A 26,741-nucleotide genomic window follows, 5' to 3' on the forward strand; every position below is an offset into this window, starting at 1 on the left:
ATATTTAATTCCTAGCACACCTATAGCAAAGAATAGATGTTCAATAAATGTTTGCTGAGGGCTGGGGATTTAACTCAGTGATAGAGAACTTGCCTAGCATGTGTAAGGCCCTGGGTTCAATCCCCAGCATGGGGGGAAAAAAGTTTGCTGAATGATCTCACACATCAGGATTGGTGTTCACTAACTTTCCACACTAATGGGCAAAATGACTAGGAGTAGATTTGTTTTCCAAAGGAGTAATAATATAAGGATGTTCTCAGCCTCCAAAACAATAAATGATTTTATCAGAGATGTCCAAACCAGTTGTTTCTGGCTAATTTGAGTGGAATGAAAATTTGCTCAGACCTGACTAATTATCCCCCACCCCTCATTTGATTAAAGGCAACAATCACAAAGTTTTCTTTAATTTAGTACCAAGGAAGCCTACTAAAGATATATTACATAGGTATTTTTCATTATGGCTTCCCTAACTATGTTGCAAAGTGTACATTTCCTAAACGCTCATCATCTGGCTGGAAACTCAATATATGGTTTAGAGTCTGGGGATGGAGATAAAGAAGAGGCAGTATTCAGGATGGCGGTGTGGCTCAATGGTTGAGCACCTGCTTAGTATGCACAAATCTATGGGTCTGAGGCCCAGCATCACTTAAAAATTGTTAATTAAAAAAAAATAGAAGGGAGAGAGGAAAAAGGGATAGCACTTTTAGGAAATTTTTATTAGCCATACTATACTGAGCTACCTCCAATTAATGAAGTAATGGCATAATTGACATTTAGTAAACACAAGGCTTAAAATCCAACACAAAGCCCGTAATAACAATATCTCATAATCAGAATATCATAAGAACCTGGACTTCTTTGGGAGGTGCTGATAAAAGAGACCATGTTATGCACCTGCATGCATATGTGTTTGGGACTCTGTGATCAGGAAGGCTCATATTTCCACACATTACCAAACAAGGAAAAGGCTGTCTGATTCAGAACATGTACAAAAGGCAGAGCAGGAGGGAAGGAGTCCAGGAAGTCAATACACCTTAGAAGCTTGGCAGGTCTTTACTGTTCCTACCTCCCTGGGGTCTCTTCGCTTTCCATTCAGAGTCCACTCTATAGCCTGTGCTTTGTTTCTAAGGAAGTCTTCGAGAGGCATCATTTCCACCTGTACACTGCCCCAATCCTGTACAACTTCCTCCTTTTGCTAAATCCTCTAGATGCTGCCTATAAATTCAAAGAATTTCAAACATCAACAGAAACCCCTACCCTCAGCCCCAGAACTTCGTTCTGAACAGCTGTTGTTTACGAGGGTTCAGACTGAGAGCTGCCAGACTTGCTCTGCAACCTCGACTTCAGCTCAAGGCTGCCAGAGAGATGTCTGAATTTCATGCAAGGATGCCCTGTCTCCACTGCTTAAGCAGAAATTGGCAAACACAGCTCAGCATCCTCGATGATAATCCTAGTTTGTTCGATTCATTTTCTAATCCGGGTTCTTTCACCAGCTGTACCCAAAATATGTTAAGAAGCAGATCTGGGGCTGATTCATCCTCCCTGAATTGAAAACCTCAGGAGCAATGACAGGAGGGAGGTAGAAGCAGGAGCTAGCAGAAAAAAAAAATGATCCTGAAAAATCCAAACCTTACTTCTTCTCATTCTCCCTAAATCCTTCATTAACACTGAGCCCTTCCCATATGACTCCGTTTCTCCTCACAGCGTGGTACTTTGGTGCAGTGTAAGAATTAGATATTAAAGTCTTTACTTCAATTAACAGGGGACCAAATCTAATTGAGAACATCAACCGTGCTGTCTTTTACCTTTCCCTGATTGAGCCAAGCATGAGTTCTTCCTGAGGACTCCACCTTCCCTGCCTTCCCAGGAACTACTGGAACCTCCTTTAAATGGGGTCCTATTTTTAGATTCATGTGCGCCTGTATTCTTATTATTCTCTCTCAGCCTGCCTGATTTTTCCCATTTCAATGACAAAAGTCTGTACAGAAGAGACAGTATTCTCCTCTTATCTTCTAAACCCTCCCACTCAAAACAGTCAGCTCCCAATAAGATGACATGCTTTGGCCTCTAAAAAAGAACTAGATCAAAGACAATTCATTTAATTGGCCACAAATTCCTGAGAACTAAAGACTCCGAGAACCAGCCACACATTGCTTCCGGTGTCTGTCATAGAATTATTATGGGGCTCACAGGAGCAGAGAAAATGAATACTATACACTCCCCACACCCCAGCACAAGGGACATGCTCAACACTATCTTTACAGCATGGAGCTGAAAGCCTGCTGACATTCCACTGCCAGATCCTAGGAGACACAGGAAGCCTCAGGAGTCCCCAACATCCTCCCAATTGCTCATAAAAGCATGTTTTGCTTCTGCCCTTCCTTCAACATTCCCTAACCTAAAATGATGAGATAAGGACACTTATGCAGAAGCTTGGGAGCTTTTGTTTGGCCTCATGAAACCAACAACCCAGTATATCACATTCTGTTGTGCCCATGGGTGAGGCTTATACTACAGTGGCCTGCTGATCTCAATGGCAGACATTACAGGAGGCTCAACAGGACTGGCCTTCTTTGACTGAGTTGTACTATATCTTTATATAAACACCACCAATTTGGCAAGAGGGCTAACTATTGATTCCAAGAGGACAAGGAAACCAGAGGGTGGCTGTATGACAAATTTCCCCCTTTTGATAATAATGAGGCTAAATTAAAAATAACATACCAGAGCTGAACTATATGACACCCTGAAAGACAAAACATACAACTGCTGAGTTTTTGATAGGGACTGGCCATATAATTATTTAGAGTCACAAAATTGAGTATGTCCTGTCCAAGGGAGCCATACCATAAAATTCAGGAGAGTGGATGAGTTTGTCATTCCAGTGGGCCCACAGGGGTCTCTAAGGAAAATGGAGATGGACATATTACCTAGCCAGGCTTAGGAAAGGTTAACTCTGAACAGAAAATGACTAATGAATCTAATGTTTTACCTACCTTAGCTATGCTCATTCTCCACTCCTGGGGATGAGAGTAAGTATTGCTACTATGTACATTTACCAAGTGCCAAGTGCTGTCCTAAGGTTTTCACATACATTAATACACTTAATCAGCATAAAACCCCATGAGGCAGGTTCTATTATTATCATCAATTTGCAAATGAAGAAACTGAGGTGATAAAGAACCTTCATCTGCAGTAACATAGTAAGTATTGAAATATAGGATTGTGAATCTAATAAATCTGGTTCCAGAAACTGTGACCTTAACTATCATGCTACTCCTTTCAGTGTTGATTTTTTTTTTTAAAATACCAGGGATTGAAACTAGGGGTGTTTAACCACTGAACCATATTCCCATCCCTTTTTATTTTTTATTTTCAGACAGGGTCTCACTAAGTTGCTAAGTTGCTGAGGCTGGCCTAGAACTTACGATCCTCCTGCCTCAGCCTCCTGACATTCCACTGCCAGATCTTAGGAGACACAGAAAGCCTCATGAGTTCCTAACATCCTCCCAATTGCTCATAAAAGCATGTTTTGCTTCTTCCTGGCCTTCTATCATTCCCTAACCTATAATGATGAGATGAGGCTACTGGCATAAGGCCTCTGGGATTATAGGCATGAGTCACCAAGCCCAGCTCACAGTGTTGATATATCAGCTACCTTTTATTCAGTGTCTATTGTTATACGGATCAGACTGATGCTTTACATACATGATATCTAATTCTTAGAATGACATTTCAAGGTAAGTATTACTATCCACATTTCATAGATGAGAAAACAGAGGCTTAAGGCAACACACTCAAGGTCACACAGCTATGAGTGGAAGAGACAGGTTTCAGACTCAAGTCTGTCTGGCTCAAAACTCTAAGCTCTTTCTACTAAGTCATGACTTTCCCAAGGAGCTTTCAACTGGATCTTTCTTTGTTCTAAAGACTGTCTACCTCCCTGTACTGCTGATCCACAAACTGTTTTCTTGTGTGTCTTTCCTCTGACTTTTTACCCATATGTGAGGAGCCCTCCCAACTCTTCCTTTAAAAAAGACCCAACCACCACCAAAGGTTCTATGCAGCCTGGGCCAGTGAAAAACACACCAAGGGACCATTTGTTAGTTTCTCAATAAGAATAAGTTGAGCCACGGGGAAGGGAGGCCAAACCTTGCCCAATTCCAGATGCTACATCTGGGTAAAACCCTCCCAGAGGGAACAAACAGCTTCCAAATATGTCCAAAATGAATGAATGACACACTGGACCCAGCAAGTCAGGGGTTCTCCTTTCTGGTAATTTCATGCTTCTTCTTACTTCTCCTCTTAAGGTCATCCCATACTCAAAAAGAGGAACTTTCTGGTCTTCCACCCTGTTCTGATTTGCAACCACAGCTATAACATTCTCCATGGCCAATTGACTCTGTGCTTTTCAACCCAGAGCTATCCCGTGAGACTGGTGAACAACTCTGAACTCAACTCCAGAGAAGGAATCCATCAGCAGTAGGTGTCATAAATGCTGATACTGTGCAAGTTCAAATACTGGGCCTAAGGCCAAGAACATGGACTCTACAATAATTTCTCTTTAATTAATTATGGCTAACCTCCCATGAAAGGAGTATTGCAGGTTGCATGTCTACCAGATTCTTGAGATAGCTAAGTCCTGCTCCCCCAAATCCCAACAATAACACAACTCATGAACAAATAATTAAGCAGATTTATTTTTCATTGTATACCCCCTTAATATACTGTTAATTTAAAACTGATGAGAATAGGACATTATCTTGTTCTTTCTATTCCCAGAACCTAGATCAAGATCTAGTACATAATTAGGTCCCAAAAATGTGTGCTGGATAAATCACTATAAATATATATGTTTTTAAATTCCTCTCTACTCTCAGAAATCTGAATACAACTGACAATACAAAGGAAATCTCCCTTTTTTTCTTTCTGAGTTTCTTCACTGTTGGAAATTACAAACATTTTCAGTCTCAAATATCACCTCTTTAAATCATACTCAAATCTCTTCCAACAATCCTGACCTCTCTTTAAGCCCTACATATAGCTGTTCATTTTCTGTCAATTACTAAAAAACACTGGCTTCAATATCCTCCATGCATTTTAAAACTTAACTTCCAAAAACCAAATTTCTCATATCCTAGTCCTTCAAAACTGATTCCTTCTTCTCACTTCTGTATTTCTGTTAAGGTACCATTAATTTACCAGGCACTAAAATCTAAAAAGAAATTCCCTGGATCTCTTTCTTTTGTGTTTCTAAGCTCACTGAAATCTGAATCCCATCAGTCAGCAATTCCTGGAGGTGCTTCCTACACCAGGTGCTGTCCATCTGTCTCTAGACTGTAAGCTCCAGGAGTGCAGAGAGCAGTATCTGTCTTGCCTGGCATGTGTCTGGCACAGGGTCAGAGCATAATACATATTCACTAAGAGGACGGAAGGATAAATTCCTATTCTTTCCATTCCTACCATCCTACCCTAATTTAGATCCTTATTATCTACTGCCATAACTGGTTTTCCTGTCTCAAATTTCTTGTCACTTAGCAAACTATCACCAGGTTAATCTTCCTTAAGTAGAGTTCATACCTAAGCCTGGACAATAAGTTATTCAAAGTTTCAATGCTTTCCAGTGTCCACGGCATAGGACCAGATCTCTCAGTCAAGAGCCAGGGCTTTGCATGATGTGCCTCCCTTTGCCCAATTCCTCCATATCCACTTGTACCCCAGCCAAATCAGTGTAGTCCTAATACCCCAAAGAGCTGTGAATTTTCCTCCAGCTGTGCCCCTTGTGTCCAGAACAACTTCCCCTGCCTTTCTCTCCATCTATCAAGATCCTGTTCTCATGAAAACTGAAGGGAGATCTGAGGAATAGAAGAAAGGGATGAAGGGGAGGGAGGACACTGTTTCTCACTGTTTCTCTGGGACAAAAAGAGAGAGATGGGATCACAGGTCAAGCTTTGCCATGGGAAATACTGGGGAATGAAACTGACCAAATTATATTGTAATATTGTGCGCATGCATGAATACTTAACAACAAATCCCACCATTATGTACAACAATAGTGCACCCATAAAAACGTGTGAGGGAAAAAAGAGATCCTATCTGTCTTCTTCTGAGCCTGGATCAAATCCCATATCCTAGCTGAAGTTTCCTGATCACAGCAACTATGCATCCTTTCTTCGGTAGCACGTACTTGATGCTACCACATATGGCCTTACACTGAAGATTTGTGTTCTTGCATTCAGATATGATTTCTTCCTGATTTAGTAACAAATCTGAATGGGAAAGAACCACTATTTTTACTTCTGTGACTCCCTCCTATAAGAATATAGAATAATACCTTTAAAATGTTCAACAAATATTTGTTGAGGAGAAGGAAAAGCAGGAGAAAGAAAAGATGTTGACAGTGGGTTATCAAATAGCATGAGACCTCTGCAAGGAACACAGCAGGAGAGCAACATAGAAGTATTTCTCTAAAAATGCAATAGAAAAAAAAAAGCTACCTCAAAATAAAACAAAGAAATGAGCTATTAAAAGTAAGAGATCAAAACCAAGTGAGCTGTCTGAAAGGTAATTTACAGCAAGTCTATGTAAAAAAGAAAAAAAAAAGCAACCAGTGCATTATCAATTAGAATCCTGCTGGGTAATATTAACACAGATTCCACTTAAAAGAGACAATCAAAGGCTCAGCAACAAATAGGAATACATTTATGCTCTTCAAGGAGCCAAAGAAATTGCAAGAACATTTTCCCTAGAAAGGCTTCCTACCCTCACATAATATTTTATCTCTGCTCTTAATCAAACAGGCTGACAGAATTTCAGACATTAACAGAGTCTCAAGGATGGGGAAGCCATGTTACCTATCTTAAAACAGAAGAAGGCAGAATTGAATAATTGGTACAGTTCTGTGTGCAGCATCTCTCACTGTTTCTCTGGGAGAGAAAGAGAGGGATGGGACCATTGGGTCAGGCTTTGCCGTGGAGTCGAAGCTGTGTGGGCTTTAATGAGGCTGTCTGCACTGAGCACAGTGTGGGAGAGGACAAAAGGTGAGCAGAAGCAAAGCAGAAGAAGCAGCAAAGCCAAAAGAGTGACAGGATAATGGTTTCCAGGGGAAGAAGTTGTTCAAGAGAAGATGAAAAAAAGCAGTTCCGCAACATTTGTCCCTCAATGCAGTCACTTAAAACTGCAACAGAATGCCCAACCTAACCCCGGATGAGAGGCTGCAATGGAAGCAGGGTGAGAAACTGGCCTGGAAAAGGGTGGTATGAGTCCATGTGGACGGCATTCAGCCCTGGTAAACCTGTCCCATCCCAAGTGGAATAGTTTCCATGGCCCTGAGACGTGTCTGTCCAGAGCTGCTGCTGGCAGCTGCTCTCCTGGCAGCACAGAGAGACAAATTCATGGCATTGCTGGGCCAACAGCTGCTACAGCTCCGGGGGAGGTGATGAGTGCCCGCTGAGATGCTCTGGGCAGAGAATGAACTATTCTGGGACCAGTCCTAGAGTCAGCAAAATCAAGGCTACAGTTTAATGGCTGAATGAAAATACAGTACAATTGCCACTCCAGAGATCCAGGAAACCAAGAGTCTTTTCTCTGGCCCAACTTCTTGGACTTCAGTTGATTACTGCCCTCACATTTGGCTCCATTTTTTCTATTTCCAAGGACATGACTTGAGTTTCGGTCCACATTAACCTCACCACTGGGCAGCCATACCTTAATAACAGGTCTTCCTCCTCCAGTCTCTCCACTGCAATTGAGCGTATGCATTGTTGCCATAGTAACCTTTCTAAAGCACATCCATCATTATGTGCCTTGCTCAAAAATTATCAATGGCTCCCCTATGCTGACAGAATAAAGCCCAAACCCCATCACATGGTATTCATAAACCTCTGAAATCTCCAGGGTCCTACCAACTTTTCCGGGTTGATTTCACTATCATGTTGATGATTCTTGTTCTTCAACAAAGCAGGTAAATTGTCCACCTGCCTTGAGTTTTTTACACCTCTGGGCCTTTACTAATACCTTTCTGTCTAAAATGCTTCTTTCTCATTTCTTCATCCTCCTTTTACAACTTCTGCATTGTCTCAATTATAGGGAACTTATAAGATCAATACCTAGTATTGGCACTTTCATTTTTCCATTTCTTATACATTGAACTTCACCTTCATGAAGTTCTCCCTAGTCCTAACCAGAACAAAGCCCTTTATATGGCTGGGTGGCCATGTTCTTTTGTGCACCTGCCCTTTCACAGATCACAGATGAATATTGTGGCAGATACTGCTAACTGTTCTCCAATATGTTTCCCCTACTTTTATATATTAATAGAAAACTCTGCTTTCTAATCACTCAGAGCAATAACTACATTTCCCAGCCTCCCTTGCAATTCAGCATAACCACATGACCAAGTCTGGCCGGCAGGGTGTGAGCTGAGGCATGTATGTGCCACTTCCAGACTGCATCTTTAAAGAATAAAGACATATTTGCCCTTTGCCCTGTTGCCTTTCCAGCTGGCTTGAATGGGGACCTAGTGGCAGTGAGCCATCTTGAGTCATACAGACAAGGACAGCTCTCTAGAGATGGAAAAGGAGCCTGAAACAGTTCTGGATAGCTAACACTCAAACTATTACATGCAGAGAAAGGAAACCTCTATCATGTGTAAGTTATTACTCAATGTCTGTTACAGCAGCTATGCTTATATGTTAACCAAATCAGACATACCTAAAATACCTTTCCTGTGATAAAAGGCCAAATTTTCTGTTGCCAGAAAATGTGTCAAGTTTGGCCTGGTGGTATCACTTGCCAAATGCCTGTTTGATTTCAACAGCAAGTGTCTCTATGCAGCAATGCTTGTACTATGCAAGCACCTTGGTTACTCAACACAAAATGAGTGGAAAATGGAAAAATGAAAGTGTTATTTCCTAGTGTTATATTGAGAAGTAGAGGTCTCAACACTGCACCCATAAGACAAGGGTAGAAATCAGCCACGGGGACTCTTCAGATGTTCAAGGGTTTAAGCAGGTAGGTTGTAGATTTAATTGTGAAGAAAATATAAGGTACAAAATACTGAAAAATTATCAGGTGAAATATAATTCAGAATTTCACATATGTACTTATAATATTACAATCCACCTGCTCCACATAAAACTGCAGTTAGACTTTCAGCTATTTGACTTATCTTAAGGAATAAATCATGTATGAAAGTAGGGTGTTGACTGGATCTCTCTTATCCAGCTTCTTAGCATCTTCTTTATATTAAGTGCACTTATATGTATGTATCAACTCTTTATTAGGCTGTACCATGTGAAATTGTTATCACGTGACCACATTTGACCACTTAAAAACAGGAAATTAACAGATAGAAAGCTCCTGGGCTTGGGGATCAAATCTTTGCATCTCTCATGATGCCTTATACATGAAATTATTGATAAGAAATCACTGGGAGGAACTTTTATCAGTCTTCTACTTGAAATATTTCTAGTTCCATTAGACAACACTATTCTACAGGTGTTCCATCTTTTTACCTGCCTGGTAAGGGGGAGAAAATCTAACTCTCTTTCTTTTGAGGTAAGAATTCCAAAGCTTATTTTAGTCTCCAAAGGAATCAGCACAGTGCACAGTACTCAGTAGGTTTATAAAAGGGTATGTTGATTAAGTAGACTTACCCAGGCTAAGACCAGAGGGAAGTTATTGGTATAAACCACCATAATGTGATGGACAGAGGAGTGGAGAAGTCCCCCTCTTCTAGGTTCTCGTACCACCCTGTACTTTTTCTTCCCTTAATACCTACCCCAACTTTAAACTATATACCTAATGGAGTTATCTGATTAATGCCCATTTCCTCATTCTATTGTAAGTGCCTTATGGACAGGGCAGGGCTTATTCACTGCTATATCCCAAGGCATATAAAGGAGTTTAAGGAATATGCAATGGATTAGTTAAATGAATGTGTAAGAAGAACCTTGCCTGGATCCCACACTAGTTCCTACACTCACTTACCATCAAATATCCCTGTCTCCCCTCACCTGTTAATACTGTTCTCTCTTTTTCTACAGAAATCTGCCTTTAAAATCTAACCTAAGTCCTACATGCTTCATAAAAACTCTCCTGAATATTCTAGATCCTGTATCTCTGATATGTATTTCTGATCTTTTATCATATCTATGTCCTACATAACACCAAAGATTTCTTAAGAAGAGCATATTGCTTTATCCTCTGACTGCTTCCTATATTCAAAATCCTTCTTTCCAACCAGATAGACCCCCTATGTATATATACAATACACTTCTGTTGTCTCTTCCAATACTTTGTTCAATACTGAACACAGGACTGGCTCTCAGTAAATATTCATTGGCTATATAAGAAAAAAATAACACAGGTACCAGCCTTATCAAAAGGGAATCAGTTTTCTTGAGTTTTGGAAAAAAACCATCCTATTCCTTATATGTGATCTTAGAGCAAGTCGGACGTAGAGATTAACACAGCTGTATCCTAATTTATAATTTATAAATGTACTTAAATGAGAATATGATATAATGCTAAAAATTAAATGCTATTTTAAACTTAGGAGGAGCTCACCAACCAAATAAATCCAACTTTAAACCATTTTCTAAAGCAAATGATTCCTCCCCCACATCTTCATTTATCACATACTAAAATAATATTTTATTATCAGATGATTCTTTTATCTTTTTGTTTGTTTTTAATTTTTTTCCTGTTGAGATGGACATGTGATTCTTAAAGAGAACAGAATTGGGGAAAGATGAGGGACTTTGAGGGGAGAAAACATCTGGAGGAAAATCTTATTCTGGCTGGTACTGAGAGTGTCATACATTCTTCTCCATCTTAATTTCCATATTCATTGCTCAAAGCTGGCTTAAAGAGGATAATTTCTGCCTTGTATTATTTGGAGAATATAGAAGAATTTAAAATAGGGGGAATAATATAGACTTGGCATTAATTATTTTTTTAATATGACAATAGCTGATTTATCTATTAGGTATAATTCTTAAAATTCTCATTCATTTACTCATTCCACAATATTTACTGAGCATCTATTTTATACCACATATTCTGCTACACACAGTGGGACACTGAAAAATGAATCAAAACAAGATTGTGTAGTCCACAAAGAGAAGATGATACAGATCAGACTGTGCTGAATGTCCTAAGAATGAATAAAATGTTGTAAGAATTTAGTAAATGGAGAACATTTTTTCTTCTGAGAGAATAACTAAGGTTTCTTAGGGAGCAGTTTAGATGGGTCTCATGACTTACACACACAGAGATGTGAAAAATGAACTCATAAGCTCAATTAACAGATATCAGCCGCCCAATGGAGTGAATGATCTATTTGGCTAATGTATGCTGGACCAGAAACAAGAAACAAGGTGGAACATTAGTTGAGCCAGATGTAGAGGGGCTTGAAGGACAAACCAAGAAGTGTGCGCTTCTGTGAATAGACAAGCACTTCTTCTATTCTTTTTTTTTTTAATATTTGTAGTTGTAGATGGACACAATACCTTTATTTTATTTATTCATATGTGGTGCTGAGATGGAACCCAGTGTCTCACATGTGCTAGGCAAGCACTCCACCAGTGAGCTACAACCCCAGCCCAAGAAGTGCTTCCTGAACTTCAACAGACTCTCTGTCACCTGAGGATTTTGTAGAGTAAGTCTGGGGTGGGGCCTGAGGCACTAAATTTCTAACAACCCAGATGATGCAGATGGAAGATCACACCATAGATGATAGGGAGTCATTGAAAGTTTTGTACACAGAAAACTGTCTCATCCTCAGTTGTGGCTCAGTGGTAGAGCGCTTGCCTAGCATGTGTGAGGCACTGGGTTCAATCCTCAGTGTGTTCCAGTAATTCTAAATCTGATCATATCTGGACCAAGCAGATTGGAATGGGGAGAAGCTATAGACTTTGAACCTCAATAGTGGCTCTTCACAGGATGGGAAGCTTTTACATCACCCTATTACCCAGGCCCCCCTCCTCAGATTCTCATTTAATTGTTCTAGAATAGGAGACCACACTCTAGAACTGCAAAAAGTTATCCAAGGAGGGCTGGGGTTGTGGTTCATGGTAGGGCACTTGCCCAGGATGTGTGAGACCCTGAGTTTGATTCTCAGCACTGCATATAAATAAATGAATATAAAAAAAAAAAGTTATCCAGGAAATTCTGAGATGCAGTCAGGTTTGAAAACCTCTGCTATGAATAACAGAATAGGTATTGCAATCATTCAATCAAAAGATGATGCTCTAAACTAGAGAACAGCAATGTGAACAGAGTAAAGGGGTCCGGTGCATAAAAGATTGTAAATGTAGAAGAAATAGACCTTAGTAACTGCATAGATTTAGCTGTTTGGCTATATCATTCATTTCTTATGATTAAAAATGGTTTGATGAGGGCTGAGGCTATGGCTCAGTGGTAGAGTGCTTGCCTAACATGTGTGAGGCACTAGGTTCGATCCTCAGCACCACATATAAATAAATGAATAAAATAAAGGTCCATACATATAAAAATATTTTTTAAAAAATGGTTTGATGAAATGGTTGAGTACAGAAACTGGACCCAGCCAGCCTACATTTCAATTCTAGCTCTACAACTTATTAGGGATATGTGTATGTGATCTGGATTAATTTTCTTAAACTCTTTATGTTTCAGCTTCCTCACATGTAAACCAGGAGTAATAACAATCCAAACAAATGAAGTTATGTGCATTCAGTTAGCTGACATACATGCAAAGCCCTTAGAACCATGACTGACACATAGAAATGGCTATAAAAGTCTATACTGGCCAGGCGCAGTGGCACAGGCCTGTAATCTCAGCTATTCCAGAAGCTGAGGAACATAAGTTCAAGGCCAGGCTCAGTAACTTAGTAAGAACCTGTCTCAAAATAAAAAGTAAAAAGGATGTGGACTTACTCAGCAGTAGAGCACACCTGGGTTCAATCCCTAGAACTACAAAAAAAGTTTACTGTTATTAGCATGGCTCATCCTCTAGTCAGATCTCTACAAGATGGAGAACTACACATTACATGTAAGATTAATGTGAAAAAGGGAAAGTCCTTGAGGCTTTCGATCAATTTGAAGTCATTGGCTCATGAATCCAACTGGATCTAAGTGGCATCTTCAGTCTCCCTCCACCCCAGATCCCACTCTCAAGGACTTTAAAAGCAAAGGCCATAACCATGGAGTCCATACTTGAATTGCTGGTCCTTGGTGCTACGTGTCTTAGCCAGGAAGCGCTCTGCCAGCTTTTCCAGGTTGCGGGAGTAGTCCATCTCAATCTCAGCCTTCTTCCGGAAGAAGTCCTGCAGGTCCTGCAACAGCTGCACCCGGAGCTCACACTGCTGGTCCAGGCATTTCATTTGCTCTGTGAGCTGAGCCCGGATCTCTGCCACAAAACAAAGGAAAACAGTCAGATGGACAGCCCTGAAAAACATACTGCACACCCTGATCATTTTCTTGTTTCCTGTCCCCTGGGGAATTCAAAGCCCTTCATCAAAAAGCCTAAAGTCTAAACTGGCCATATAATGTGAGGCATATCCCAAAACTCCACCAACTCTTTATGGACCATTGAAGAACACTGTGAATCAGAAATCTGCTGAATAATTTAGGAGAAATATTTATTGGACGTAATAATATTCAGAGCTAAAATTATTAACCATTTTACTGAGTTTCTGACATAGTGCCAAAATTTGGATTCTCCTCTAGCAAAAGAGCCCAAATAAATTATTGACCTTATGAGGTAGGTACTACCATATTCCCATTTTAAAGATGAGAATACCAAATCTTGAAGAAGCCAAGCTAGTAAGTAGTAAATCTGGGGTTCAAACCCAGACAGACTAACTTTATTTTTCATACTTTTCCCCATAATTTCAAAAATATCTTTCAGCATCTTCATATACTAAGGTGAGGGTCAGGATATTTTAATGGTGGTAGAAAGGGACCTGTCAAATGGTGACCATCAAGAACGAAACAAGCACCATGACTTCTGGGCAAGCAAACCATTCAACATCAATCATTTCATAGTTTTTAATGTCACAGTTGGGAACTGGGGTATAACTAGCACTTGTGAAGCCCTGGGTCTGAACCCCAGCACCACAAAATAAATAAATAGCTTTAAAAATTAAAAAAAAAAAGAGTTGACTTGAAAGAGATCTTTTTCACAAAAAATACCATTTATATCTCTGCTGCTTCATCCTCATGGAAGATGCCTCAGAGCATCTGTTATGTCAGAGCTAGAAACATTTCTGATTAATCTCTAGTCTGGCAGATTTCTGGCTAGTCTGTCCTTGTACAGGGCTAGCACACACCGTCTCTGTGGAACTGCAGCAATGGCAGCTCCAGATGCAACCAGATCTGCCTTGAATGCAACACTGCATGTTTTACTGACAAGAGACCTGGCACTCCCGGGAAGCAGCCTGCCAATACCAGAGTGCTTTTCAGCTTAGAGAAGGCCTGCAGCGTGGATCCTGCTGATGCTATGTCCCAAGCGCCATCTCAGTCAGAATGGAGCTATTTCTTTGATCCCTTCCCCCTGTAGGCATGCTCAGCTCCAAGTATATTAGGAAATGACAGTGAGCTGCAAATAACTCAGAGGCAAATCTGGTACTGGGGTCATAATGCTAAAGCAACAAGGATGGGTAAAGGTGCAATTGGCTTTGCCTCAGCGTAGCTTAGGAGCCATAATCTAGCCCCATCTTCATTTTGGTTTTCTGTTTCTATAGCTATCAGTATGCAACATACTCATATCTGATCCTTTGCGGGAGATCCGGCAGTTCATCCTCTTCGTCCCCAGGCCTCCCCCTTGCCAACCACAACGTCACCCAGAACTACAGTAACCTCACCTGAACTGAAACTGAGCACCGGAGGATTGTTTCAAGCAGACAGAAGGCTGCACAGAAAGCCGCCTAGGTCATCACTCATCAAAGCTCTCTTGTTCTGTGTATTTTGGAGTCTGATTACAAGGGTACTAGGGGGAAAGTTCTGCAGAGGTCATGTCAGGCACCTGGGTTTTGCCAGGGATTTCTGAGTCTCAAAGGTAAAGCCCTTGTCAAGACTGCTTCCTAGAGGCATCTGGCCCCCTTCTGTCTTAATGAAATGAAAAGCTAGCAGTGGTAGCCATGCAGCAAGCAGACTAGGTAGAGGTAGCATCCAAAGGACTCCTTGATAGTCCTTAGAACTTGTTCCTTACCTAAGAACCTAAGAATTAAAGTAAAATGGCTCTCTGGGTACCTAATCAGGAGCAAAGGTACAAGGGGAAATGGAAGGGGAGTGAGGCTGTCAGGGCCCTGAGGGTCACCTATGATTCACCCAAAACTTTGCTTCAGTAATCTCTCTAATTAAGGGTAGGAACATAATAGATTGTTCTAGAAACTCTAGGCAAAGTCCTATGATACCCATGAAGTTCCAGAAGTAGGGCCACTCCAGGGCTGTTCTGTCCAAGGACCAAGCACATCATAGGGGACCTCTAAGACATGTGAATTAGTCTAAGACACCACTAAGCACACCTAGCCAGTGTGGATTCCCACCCTGACTTTCTCAGTGAGTGGGCAGCACATCACAAACTGCAGCCCATCCTCAGGCACCCTCTCTGGACGCTTCTGGGAAGGGTGCCTGTGTTTACTGGACACATTATATGAACTTGCATACATATTATCTCATTTAATTCTCACGCCTAATCTATAAGGTATCTCTAATTATCCCAACTGCACAGAAAAGGAAACTGAAATTAAGAATCAGTGAGTAATATACCAAAGGGTCACATAATTAGGCACATGGCTAAAACTAAATTAATGTTTGTCTGAGAAACAAAAGAAATAGAGCCCCAGCGTGGAGTCTCTATAGTCATTTCTGGGTAAGTCTAGGACTATGGCTCTTGGCCCTAGATTATCACCTTCTCCACCTACCAGTTGAAGTGTAATTCAGAACCCCAGCATCGAGTGTGCAGTAGCCTATGAACTCATGAGCTAGCCCATATTTTGACTAATCCACAAATGGATTGGATCCCTTCCATGCTTCTTCCTCCCAGGGCAGCTTTGAAGGAAGTGCTTTTCTTGTCCTGTGGTGTGTCAGTATGTCCAGAGGACAGAGAAAGGGAGAAAGTGCTATCCACACCCCAATTCAGGAAAAGAAGAGGCTCTGCTAATAGATAGCACCTGCCACTGTGACTTATGTGTGATATGACACCACTGAGCATCTTCCCTCCCCTACAATTCCCCTCGAAGGAGAAGCCCCCTTTGCTACTGGCCTCAGAACATCCACACAGCGAAATTAAGGGACATTCGAGCAACCCCCACTCCAAGGCCTACAGTCCAAGACAGAACGGCTGTTCTATCCCAAGCAGAATGTGTCACTTCAGGCTTTGCTGCTGCCACTACTATTGCTGCTGTTGCGAAGACAAACAATGGTCCCCAAGAAGGCAGCTGTGCCAGCCCCAGTCCTCTGTCCATGTATATAAGGGGCAGAAAACAATAGGCCACTGAATGCCAACACGCCTGGGCCGTGTGCCCAGACTAGAGGCCCCTCTGCACCCTGGCCTACCAACAAGCCACAGGGGCAGAAAGAAGAAAGGGGCAATTTATAAAAACATGCAGGAATACCTCCCAGTTCCCTTGTGTGCTCAGGCAAGTATGCACGTGCACATGTGTGCACACTCCAAGACACACGGCTCACACCACCCACACTGTGCTTCACCACGCCAGTTCAAGAAGGCTTTCCAAATCCACTTCACAGTTGGATGAGAAGTCCTAAGGACTGCAGGGATGATGGGGCCCTTGGAAGTTCTTTTCCTAGAATTGCATGGGAAAATATCAAGCTTTTACCTTCTATAAGCAGCTGTGTCTTGGGAATATGAAAAATTCCCCCAGCACGAACTACCTGAAGTCCCATGCCAAAAATAACCTCCCTGGGGACCCAATAGAGCCCATTTGTTCAGTAAATCTTACTGACCCATCCTGTATGACAGGTACTAGATGATGGTGACAAAAGAGAACAAGACAGTGTCCAAGCCCTATCCTAATGAAACACGGCTTGACAAAGGAGAAAGACAAGAAAGCAAAGAATTGTTTTTGCTTTGAATATTCTTTACTATAACAAAGTTCCTTTGCTATAACAAAGTTCCAACCTGAAGACCTAAGATTTAAATGTCATCAACAGCAGAAAGAAAAGAAATAAAGCAAAAAGCTCCTTCTTGCCAGGTGTGGTGTCATATATCTGTAATCCCAGCAGCTCGAGAGGCTGAGTGAAGCAGGAGGATCACGAGTTCAAAGCCAGACTCAGCAATGGTGTGACACCAAGCAACTCAGTGAGACCCTGTCTCTAAATAAAATACAAAAAAAGGGCTAGAGTTGTAGCTCAGTGGTTGAGAGCTCCTGAGTTCAATCCCCAATACAAAATAAAAACAAAAAAACTCCCTCTCACCAAAGTCTACTGCCCTCTCTTTATTCTGTTGGGTTTTTTTTTTTTTGGTCTATTTATTTGTTTTATTTTTCAAATAATATCTGAATAAAAATTTAGGTTCATTTGCAAGAGGCACCAAAGATTTTTAAACAGGTTTCTTGAGAATGAGAGTTGACCTTTGGTTGATGTTTCATCCAAAGAATTCAAGTCAAAATTTAACCTCATTATTTTGCAATTAAGATAGTCGTGTTGGTTACACAACCTAATGAATATACTAAAAAACACCGTGCTGCACACTTTAAAAAGAATAAATTGCATAGTATATGGTTTATATTTCACTAAAAAAAAATAGTTTTAAAACTTTAACAACCACACAGCACATTCTGTTGAGTACCATCCTGCCAACTAAGGGGGAAATGGCCCCAATAAACAGGCACTGAAAGGAGGAAGGATTCTTGGTTTCTATTTCTCCATTCCAATGAGTTAGATCAGCTCAGCATTGAATATTTCTAAAGAAATCTTGGAAGCTGCCCCTCTGGACAGCAGGCTTGACAATGACATTGAACTCCACTGGCAGGCAGATCACCATTCCATCATTTCCAAAGGGTGTCCAATCAAAACCTAACAAGGGGTGTTTGTGCATGGTTCCAACCCAGGTTCAGCAGACACACCCAATAAAGCTTCCCTTGGGGACTTCGGCCTTTTTGTCCATACTTGGCCACAGCTGATATCCTAAATACACCTGTCCTGGGAATTTGAAGGAGGCTTATTTCATTTTTGGCAAGATACCAAAGGATCATAGCAGGGTTGCAACAGAAGAAAACCAGCCCTAATAGGATACTGATCATTTAACAAACACAGCCAGGGCCCTGACACACCAACAACCTTATAGCCTCTAAATTATAACACCTGCCAATGCAGGTGGCACCATCCTCTAAAAAACCCTCACTTCAGAGAACTACCAGGAAATCCCTAGGACTCCATGTGGGGGACTGTGTTCAGCCTACTGCTTTCAATCCTCAGAAATAAAGCTCATTTCTTTTCCCCTTCCAAAATTCATCTCCGCATTCAGAAATTTTCTCTAAGTCATGAATCCCACATTTCTGAGGAGAAAATGGGGAAGGAGGGCATCCAGAAAAGTCACACGTACGTTCTCCCCTTCACCTTGGTGTGCGGCACCTAGGGGCGAGGGCTGTGGCTCCCACAGGCTCTGGTGCCAGCATGGAGCATGAGATCAGCCCATGTTCTCCATTGGGAATCTGTTCTGACTGCCAGTCTTTTTCCACAAAATCTGTCTCACCTGCTTTTAGCCCTTTCACAAACACATGACATCACCTCAGCCATCTCAGGAATATTAATTCCTAGTACCTTTCCAGCAGTGTTATATAAGAAAACAATTGGGGCTTTCATCAGGCTCTACCCTTCATACCTCTTACCAAGACTTCTTATCACCACAGTAATCAGCCCCTCTGAAAACTGTCCCTTAGGAAACAAAATGCCAGAAGGCCCTGCCAAGTTTTGCTCTTCACCCTGCTGCTTTGCCTTTCTTCAAAATTTAGTAATGGGAGGGTTCTTACAAACCCTTGATGGACAAATGCAAGAACCAAACCCAGAGATGTGAAGAGAACTAACCAAGACCACACAGCTATTTAGTTACAGATCTGATACTGGAACCCTAGTCACAGGGTTCCCAAGCCAATGTTCTTTCTTATTTACTCTTGGGAAACACTTAGAATACATTCCAAGTGTTCTGATAATACAATGACATAAGTTCTCTCTCCGAGTTAGTATGTTTGTAGAGAAGAAAGAAAGAAACAAACAAAAAACAAGGTGTAATAATAGTATAAATAAATGAGGTGTACACACAGTGACTCACTTTCAGTGACTGACACTATTACTTATCTGAGAGTAGTCAGTGTTCCAAGGAAAGGCCAGAGAGTTACTTTCAGTAAACTAGAAAACAGCAAATATTCTTCCTCAAAGATTGTGTCTGATAATGTTTTTCCTTATAATTACTGAAGAAAGAACAGACACATACTCACAGACATTAGATACTTCAAACAAGGAACTGATACCTCCAGAATAACTTTTCATTCCTTATATCTTCTTCCGCACTCTTGGTTCAAGTGCTTTTGGTAAAACCCATTCCCCTCCTCTGTCCTTTAAAGATGGTGGTCATTACTTCCAGGCCTTGGCTGGGAGCTAAAAGACCTGGTGACAATGAGAGTCTGAGACAGCTGCCACTATCTTGCCATCTGTGAGGGACAAGTCTGTTTGAAAATGCAGCTGGCCCAGAGAAACAGGGCTGAGAGAAGGGGAAAAGGAAATGTGAGTGCCTGAATTAAGTCATGGCCAGAAGCCAGCTCTATCCCTGGAACATTTAGACACACTAGCCAACTCATTCACGTTTTGTTTAATCTATTTTGCTTTGGGTTTTTGGTCACTTGCAAACAAAGAAGTCCTAATGGATAAAGTGAGGGATTCTGAAGTATTCAGAGGTATAAAGATCTCTGTTCCAGAGGAACCTACAATTTAATTGTAAAGACACAATCAAAACATACATTTAAAAAATTTTTATAAATGTAATATAAAAGTTCATGTTATTGTATACTGTAAGCACATGAGATTAAGAATAAATACTATGAGGAACACTTCTAAGGGATAAGAAAGATCAGTGGGAACTGATATTACTGAAGCAAGGCTTCTTGAGGAAGGATCTACTTCTTGAGAGAAAGAAATTGATCTTTTTCATTTCCTAATGTCTTCTTGGGACCCAAAACAATACCTGGCATAGAACAGGCCTCCAAATTTGTGAAGGAAAGAGAGGAAGGAAATAGAAGTCTCAACAAGTTCTCTGAGGATGAGTGGAAATTTCGTAAATGAAGGGTGAGGAAATAATATTGCAGAGGAAGATAAAACCTAAGCCAGATAAAACCTAAACCTAAAACCTGGGCACTACTTCTTTTTGAGGTAGTGAGGATGGCCTGAATAGAACACAGGATGACCAGGGGTCTTGGCTGCTGACAAAGGTGCCAGTGGAGGAGGAGCTGATCTAAAGGCCAGCAGAGAAGTTGGAATTCCAAGCAGCTGGAATGGTGCTAGGGAAAGTTTATGTCATGATGGAAATAATAAACAGATTCACGGAAGATCACCTTGAAGGAGGTCTGTGGCACAGGTCCCTAGGCCTTCCTAATCAAGACCTGGAGTAAGCATTCATGACCAATATGGACTAATGGTAGCCAGGTCAAGATGAGCAGAATACCATGAGTGGAAAATCCCTGCATGTATTCACACTGATCCTTAGCAATGATACATACTTTAGAGCCTATGATCCTAAAAATAATGGTCCAAACCATCCTGTCCTATACAGTGGTGGGCACACTGGATGGATAAGAGAGACCCTTGGGTTCAAAGGTAAGAGAGTAATTTAGCAGGAGGGAAAGGTGGTGTGATCTGAGTCCTGGCCTTACTAGCTTTCCTTTTGACTACAGTTCTCTCTGTTGGGGGGCAAATTTAAACATCTTCAAAACTTTCTGCCTTGTGCAGCTGAATTTCCCAAAGCTATATAAAAAAAAAAAAAAAAAAAAAAAAGACCATTTCTCCCCTTACATGAACTCTGTGTTACCTAAAAACAATGCACACAGCTTTGGAGACAAAGTGACACCAGCTAGTGAGAAGGAGGAGGAGAAAAATGGCCCTATGAGTTTTCAAAGGACACTCAGTCATCCATTTACTTTCCAGCCCCCATGTGAAGGCAAAGAAAGCAACCCCATAAAGCCGATGAGGCGGGAGGGTGTGCAGGGGGCTAGCTCAATGAACTTTAATCATTGCGATTGCTCTGGCAGGCCGCTGTGGCTCTTTCAAGTGACTCAATAGCAAGTCAGAGAAAAAAGGCTCCCAGAAGAACAAGCTGCCACATCAAATGCCAAAGTAGTAATTTTAGCTCCTAGGCCTTGCCTGAGATGTTTAAGAAACAGAATTCCCAAGGTCCAAAATCTAGAATTAACTCGAACTACAAACTAAAGATGTGGAAGCAGAATATCAACAACTCCTCTGGGAAATAGCACCTAGTGGGATGTCCCCTACTCATGGATAGAAACAAGCTCCAAGTCAGTTCCCAAGGACCACAATAACCCACCAGCACACCCAGCAAATATTTATCTAACACCATCTCTGTGCAAAGATCTGGGTGACGAATCACTGGAACACACATGAATGTAAGACATTTATACAAGAAAATGTAAGACATTGTCTCACTCTCAAGGAACTTATAATCCAACTGGGGGGAAAGGAAGAATAAATGCAAAAGTACAGCAGTGGAACACTAGACCAAAATAATGGTCCCAGACTATGTTCAGAGAGGAGTATGGGCCTGAGTTAGTCTTGAGGCCTTGAGCTAGACAGTATTAAAGGGAAATGAGAGTGATGGGAAAAGAGCACTGGGGTTAGCAGAGCAAAGGTAAAGAGGCAGAAATGGGCAGATGACACTTAGCAGGCTCTGAGTGCAGCTCTGTGACTTAGCAATCCACACAGAAAGGTATGAAGAGAGACAGTCAAAAAGCAGGCCAAATCTGGGTATGGTGGCACATATACCTATAATCCAAGTGCTTGGGAGGCTGAGGCAGGAAGATCCCAAGTTCAAAGCCAGCCTCAGCAATTTAGTGAGACCCTGTCTCAAAATTTTTTTAAAAAAGTAAAAAGGGCTGGGGATGTGGCTCAGTGCTTAAATGCCCCTAGGTTCAATCAAAAAAAAAGAAGAAGAAGGAGAAGGAGAAGGAGAAGGAGAAGGAGAAGGAGAAGGAGAAGGAGAAGGAGAAGGAGGAGAAGGAGAAGGAGGAGAAGGAGGAGAAGGAGGAGAAGGAGGAGAAGGAGGAGAAAGAAAAGAAAAGAAAAAGCAGGCCAGAGTTAGCAGAGAGGTCCCTGCAGGCTCCATGAGCAGAAGAGATACAAACACAGTCCAACAGGAAATTGTAACTGGACAAACCAAGAGTCTTAGAAATCAGGACAGCCCAAGGAGGATCAAAACCCAGGGAATTTCCTACCAAACAACTCCAGAAAAGGCCAAATGCCAATTCAAACTAGTCCACTCTATCAAAAGACAAGGGTAAACCATATGTTGCTCAGGGCACCAGCAAAAGCAGATGGAAAACAAACCAGATCCATACTAAAATCTAGTCCCTAAGTTCCTAGAGAGCTGGCACTGGAGGATGTATTTCATTTTGTGCAGGACCCCGCTTAACACTTAGTATTGGTAGATTGTTACCAGTTTAGTTCAATAACCAAGGACCAAGAACCTACTACTAATTAATTGTCAGAGAGGGAGACAAACAAAAATGAGTAAGGAGGACAAGACATTGACTTGACCTGTGAAAGGCCTATGAAGCACCCTGCTGGAAAAGGCAGTTTATTCTCCAGACTGGAGTTCTCAGGAGAGGTCAAGTCTGAAAATAGACATTTGGAAGTCATCATCAAGGAGATGGAGTTAGGAAGTTAACCATGAAAGTGAATGCAGCTGTCTGAAGACAGCACATAGAATGAAAGATAAAGTAGTCCCAGGCGTGGGGCGCCCCCATGTAGATGGACAGGGAAGAGGAGATAGAAAGTAGATGAAGAAAGCACACATGAAAAATGTCAATAACTGCAGGGTCTTTGAACGAGATGGCAGGCAAAGAGTTCTTGTGCAATTGAGGGTTTGTCATTATTGAGAAGCTACTCTGCCAGATCCAGTTTATATGTCCCTCCCACCCAAGATGCACATACCTCCTCTTGCTGACCACCTGGAAAACTATGCACTCTGGAAGTTGCAATGGCTGTTCTGGTCCGTCATGCCATTGGTGGCTAGTCTGACAGTTTGTGGTCTTGAGCATGTTCTATATGCCTCCCAATCCCATCCCAGGGTTTCCCTGTTGCCACTGAGGCATGAGATTTGGAGGGACCTGTTCAGCCAGAAGCCACATGACTGAGAATGTACAGGAACTGAAGCTCCATCAGGTCAAACTTCCACCAAGAGAATGGGAATTGATCAATTGAACCTTTTCCCTCTTTTCTAATATACAGATGCAGAAGCTTCTCTGAGATGTCCCTCCAAGCCAAGCAAGCGTCCCCTGAAGCTAAGATCAGCTTCTAAGCAGTGCTTGATATTTGCTTTCCCTCTTTCCCTTTCTCTCCCCCATTTTCTCCTTATTCCTGCTGCCTTGGGATTGTTCTCACAAATAAAGTATAAGTTTCATTTTCTAAGAAATCTGGACTAAGACATTCGTCATGTGCCAGGCACTGTCCTTGAAGCTGGGTAAACATTCCCTTCCTAGATGCAATTCTTATTGCAATGAAAGTATCTACTCAGCAGATCCTTGAGGTCATCCATTACTCTTCAAGAACTCAGTATATATGTTAAGTGATCAGTTGGTTTTAAGAACTGATTTAGTTTACTACAGTTGATCTTGTATAGAAAGGTAAACTTTCTCCATTAAAGTTACAGGCAGACACATCTTATATATTTAATAGTAATCACAAATGCCATTTATTAAATGATCACTATGTGTCAAGCAAGCCTATATCGAGTCATTATTCAAGTATAAAGGTACATTATCTCAATCCTCAAAATACCCTGGGGAGATAAATTTGTAGTAAAGTAGAGTGGTTAAGAGCACAGATTCTGCCAGGTGTGGTGGTACTCGCCTGTAATCCCAGCATCTTCGGAGGCTGAGGCAGGAGGATTGCGCAGTTAAAAGCCAGCCTCAGCAAAAACGAGGTGCTAAGCAATTCAGTGAGACTCTGTCTCTAAATAAAATACAAAATAGGGCTGGGGATGTGGCTTAGTGGTTGAGTGCTCCTGAGTTCAATCCCCAGGTCCCCACCCGCCTCAAAAAGCACAGATTTTCTGCATTCCAAAAAACCTGAGTTTTAATTTGAGCTCTCCACCTGCTCTCAGTGTATCCTTGAACAAGACGATCTCTCTAGGTCTGTTTCATTATCTATATAAAGTGGAGTTTGTAACACCAGTCACTCCGCTGACTGTTAATGAAGAGTAAAAGAAATAATGTATATAAAGTAGTTACTCTATGGCTGGTGTCTAGTAAGTCCCCTTTTAATTAAAAATCAACCATGATTCCTCCCACTTGACCCTAGATGTGTTGAATTCTAAAATCAGTGCTCCTGACCACTCCTCCACACCATGTGTTTATGAAGCTAAGATGTGGTCTCATTTGACTCATTCATCCTGGAATTCTATAAATCTAGGCTATTAGTTAATAAAGAGGATCCTTGAATTTATTAACTTATCACCATTTATTAATTTATCACCATCTTAACTCTGATTGTTTAAGTGTATGTGTTGGGATCGAGTGGAAAAGCAAATACCTTTTTATCATTTCTTCTTAAAGTCCATGCCAACACTTAAGGATGTCATCATCTGGAGAGGTGGTAGGAAAAAAAATCAAACTAAGGAATCAGACTGGCTTCAAAATGCCAGCTCCATCACATAACTAGCTGTGTGACCTTGGACAAGTCAGTGAACCTCATCTACTCCCTGTGCATCAACTTCTCTACCTGCAAAAATTTGACTATAATAATACCTATCTCTTAAAAGTTAAAATATTAACTTTTTGTAAGTTAATATTTGTAAAAGTAATTAGGATAGAATAAAACATATATATTGTAAAGCATTAGACATATTTTTGTTAAATATGTAAATAAAATGTATCTCATGAGTTCTTTGTTCCAGAAGGTATAGAAAATAATAGAAATTGAATAAACCAAATTAGTGGCTTCTAGCTTTTGTAAGCAAGCCAGTTCATACACACACACACACACACACACACACACACACACACACACATACACACACACACACAAATTGGAACAAAAATTTCATGAAGACAATATCCTTGTATATGCCACAAACTCTGATATTAACTGCCTTTTAAGATGGTGGTTGGTGATCACTAATTTGATTTTATGATCTACTAAAAGGTCTTGGCCTGAAGTTTGAAAAGTTCTGCAATAAACCTCATGGCCACCAAAGGCAGAACTAGAACATAGTCTTCAAACCATTCAGCTCCTTCTTCATGGTTATTATTAAACTAGAGAGGGCCTAAGTTTCACTTCTTGGTAGAAAAAAAACTGCACATTCTGGATCTTCCCTCATTCCTTCCACAGTTCACGTGAGCACTAGAAATTCAGAGAGCACCAAGGAACCAGCAGGCACTTCCTGTGTGCACAACTCATGTTACTGTTGCCCAATCCAAGGCAATGCCATTCGGCATCTGGAAGAGTTCTGGGGCCTATTCTTTTGAGATTCATCTTCCTGGTTTTGAGGGCCAGCAACTATAGTCACCCACTGCACCTCTGGAGCAAAGCTGCTGCTGATCTAACACAACAAAGCCATGTTATATAATTAGCAAGTGGATTATAACAAATTGGATGAACTTTATTAATGGTTATGATTTTTTAAAGAGTTCTTATCTCTTAGAGATAAATACTAAAATATCTAAGGATGAATAATGTCTGATATTTGATTCAAAATAACAGGAGAGTGGGAGTAGGTAGAGGATACAGCTGAAACAAGATTGCTATGAGCTGGTGATTTCTTGAAGCAGGGCAGTAGGTGAGTGGGAGTCCATAACATTATTCTCTTATGTATGTTTGACATTTTTCATAATGAGAAGATTTCTAAAACCTAATTAATGGCATGCAGAAAAAGGCTTAAGAGAATCCAGAGTAAATGCAAAGGAATAAGATAAATGAGACAGAAAAAATATCCAAAGAACTAAACTTATGAGTAAAAAAGGTACACCATATACTAGGAAAAGATACATAGAACACTCAACATCAAGACATATGATATTTAAGTTTTTACTTTCAAAGATCAAGAAAGATTTAAGATGGAGAAAACAGAATTGAGGGGGAAATCAAGTCAGTTTCAGATTTCTCCACAGCACCAATCAAACCCTGAAGACAAGGGAGCCATGTCTTAAAGAATTCTGAAGGAGAGCATCTGTGATCCAAGAATATTATGACGAGCTGAGTCACCGCTCAAGTGTAAAAAAGGCTCAGACATTCTCCAACTTGAAAGATCTCAGCGTAGAAAGCACTCATGAAGCCCTCTTGAGAAACAGAAACCCTGTACTCAAGATCAATCAAAACAAAACCAGAGGAAAAGGGTAGAAGGTAAAAGAACAGGCAGTTAGATGCAATACCAAGACCAAAAAATGGGAGCATGCAAGTAGAAATGTAAATGCTAGAAACCCTGGCAAGGGGGAAACAGACATCCTAAGCTCCGAACACCAGGCACTGGGGAAGTGTAAAAACATAGAGTCACTGAATCCTTCCAGGCAAGA

At 41.1% G+C, this 26,741-nt stretch overlaps 1 protein-coding gene across 5 annotated transcripts in view; it reads right to left on the bottom strand.

Moving 5' to 3' along the window:
• SRGAP2 (SLIT-ROBO Rho GTPase activating protein 2) overlaps positions 1–26,741 on the bottom strand; it is a 249,968-nt gene that overhangs the window by 135,634 nt on the left and 87,593 nt on the right. For all 5 annotated transcript variants that reach the window (XM_081299355.1, XM_081299354.1, XM_081299356.1 and 2 more), the window contains one exon: positions 13,201–13,393. In XM_081299355.1, the coding sequence (XP_081155481.1) occupies positions 13,201–13,393 (193 nt within the window). The remainder of the gene's footprint in view (positions 1–13,200; positions 13,394–26,741) is intronic.

This window comes from Spermophilus citellus (assembly GCF_964194105.1).
Source record: "Spermophilus citellus genome assembly, chromosome: 6".
NCBI classification, from domain to species: domain Eukaryota; kingdom Metazoa; phylum Chordata; class Mammalia; order Rodentia; family Sciuridae; genus Spermophilus; species Spermophilus citellus.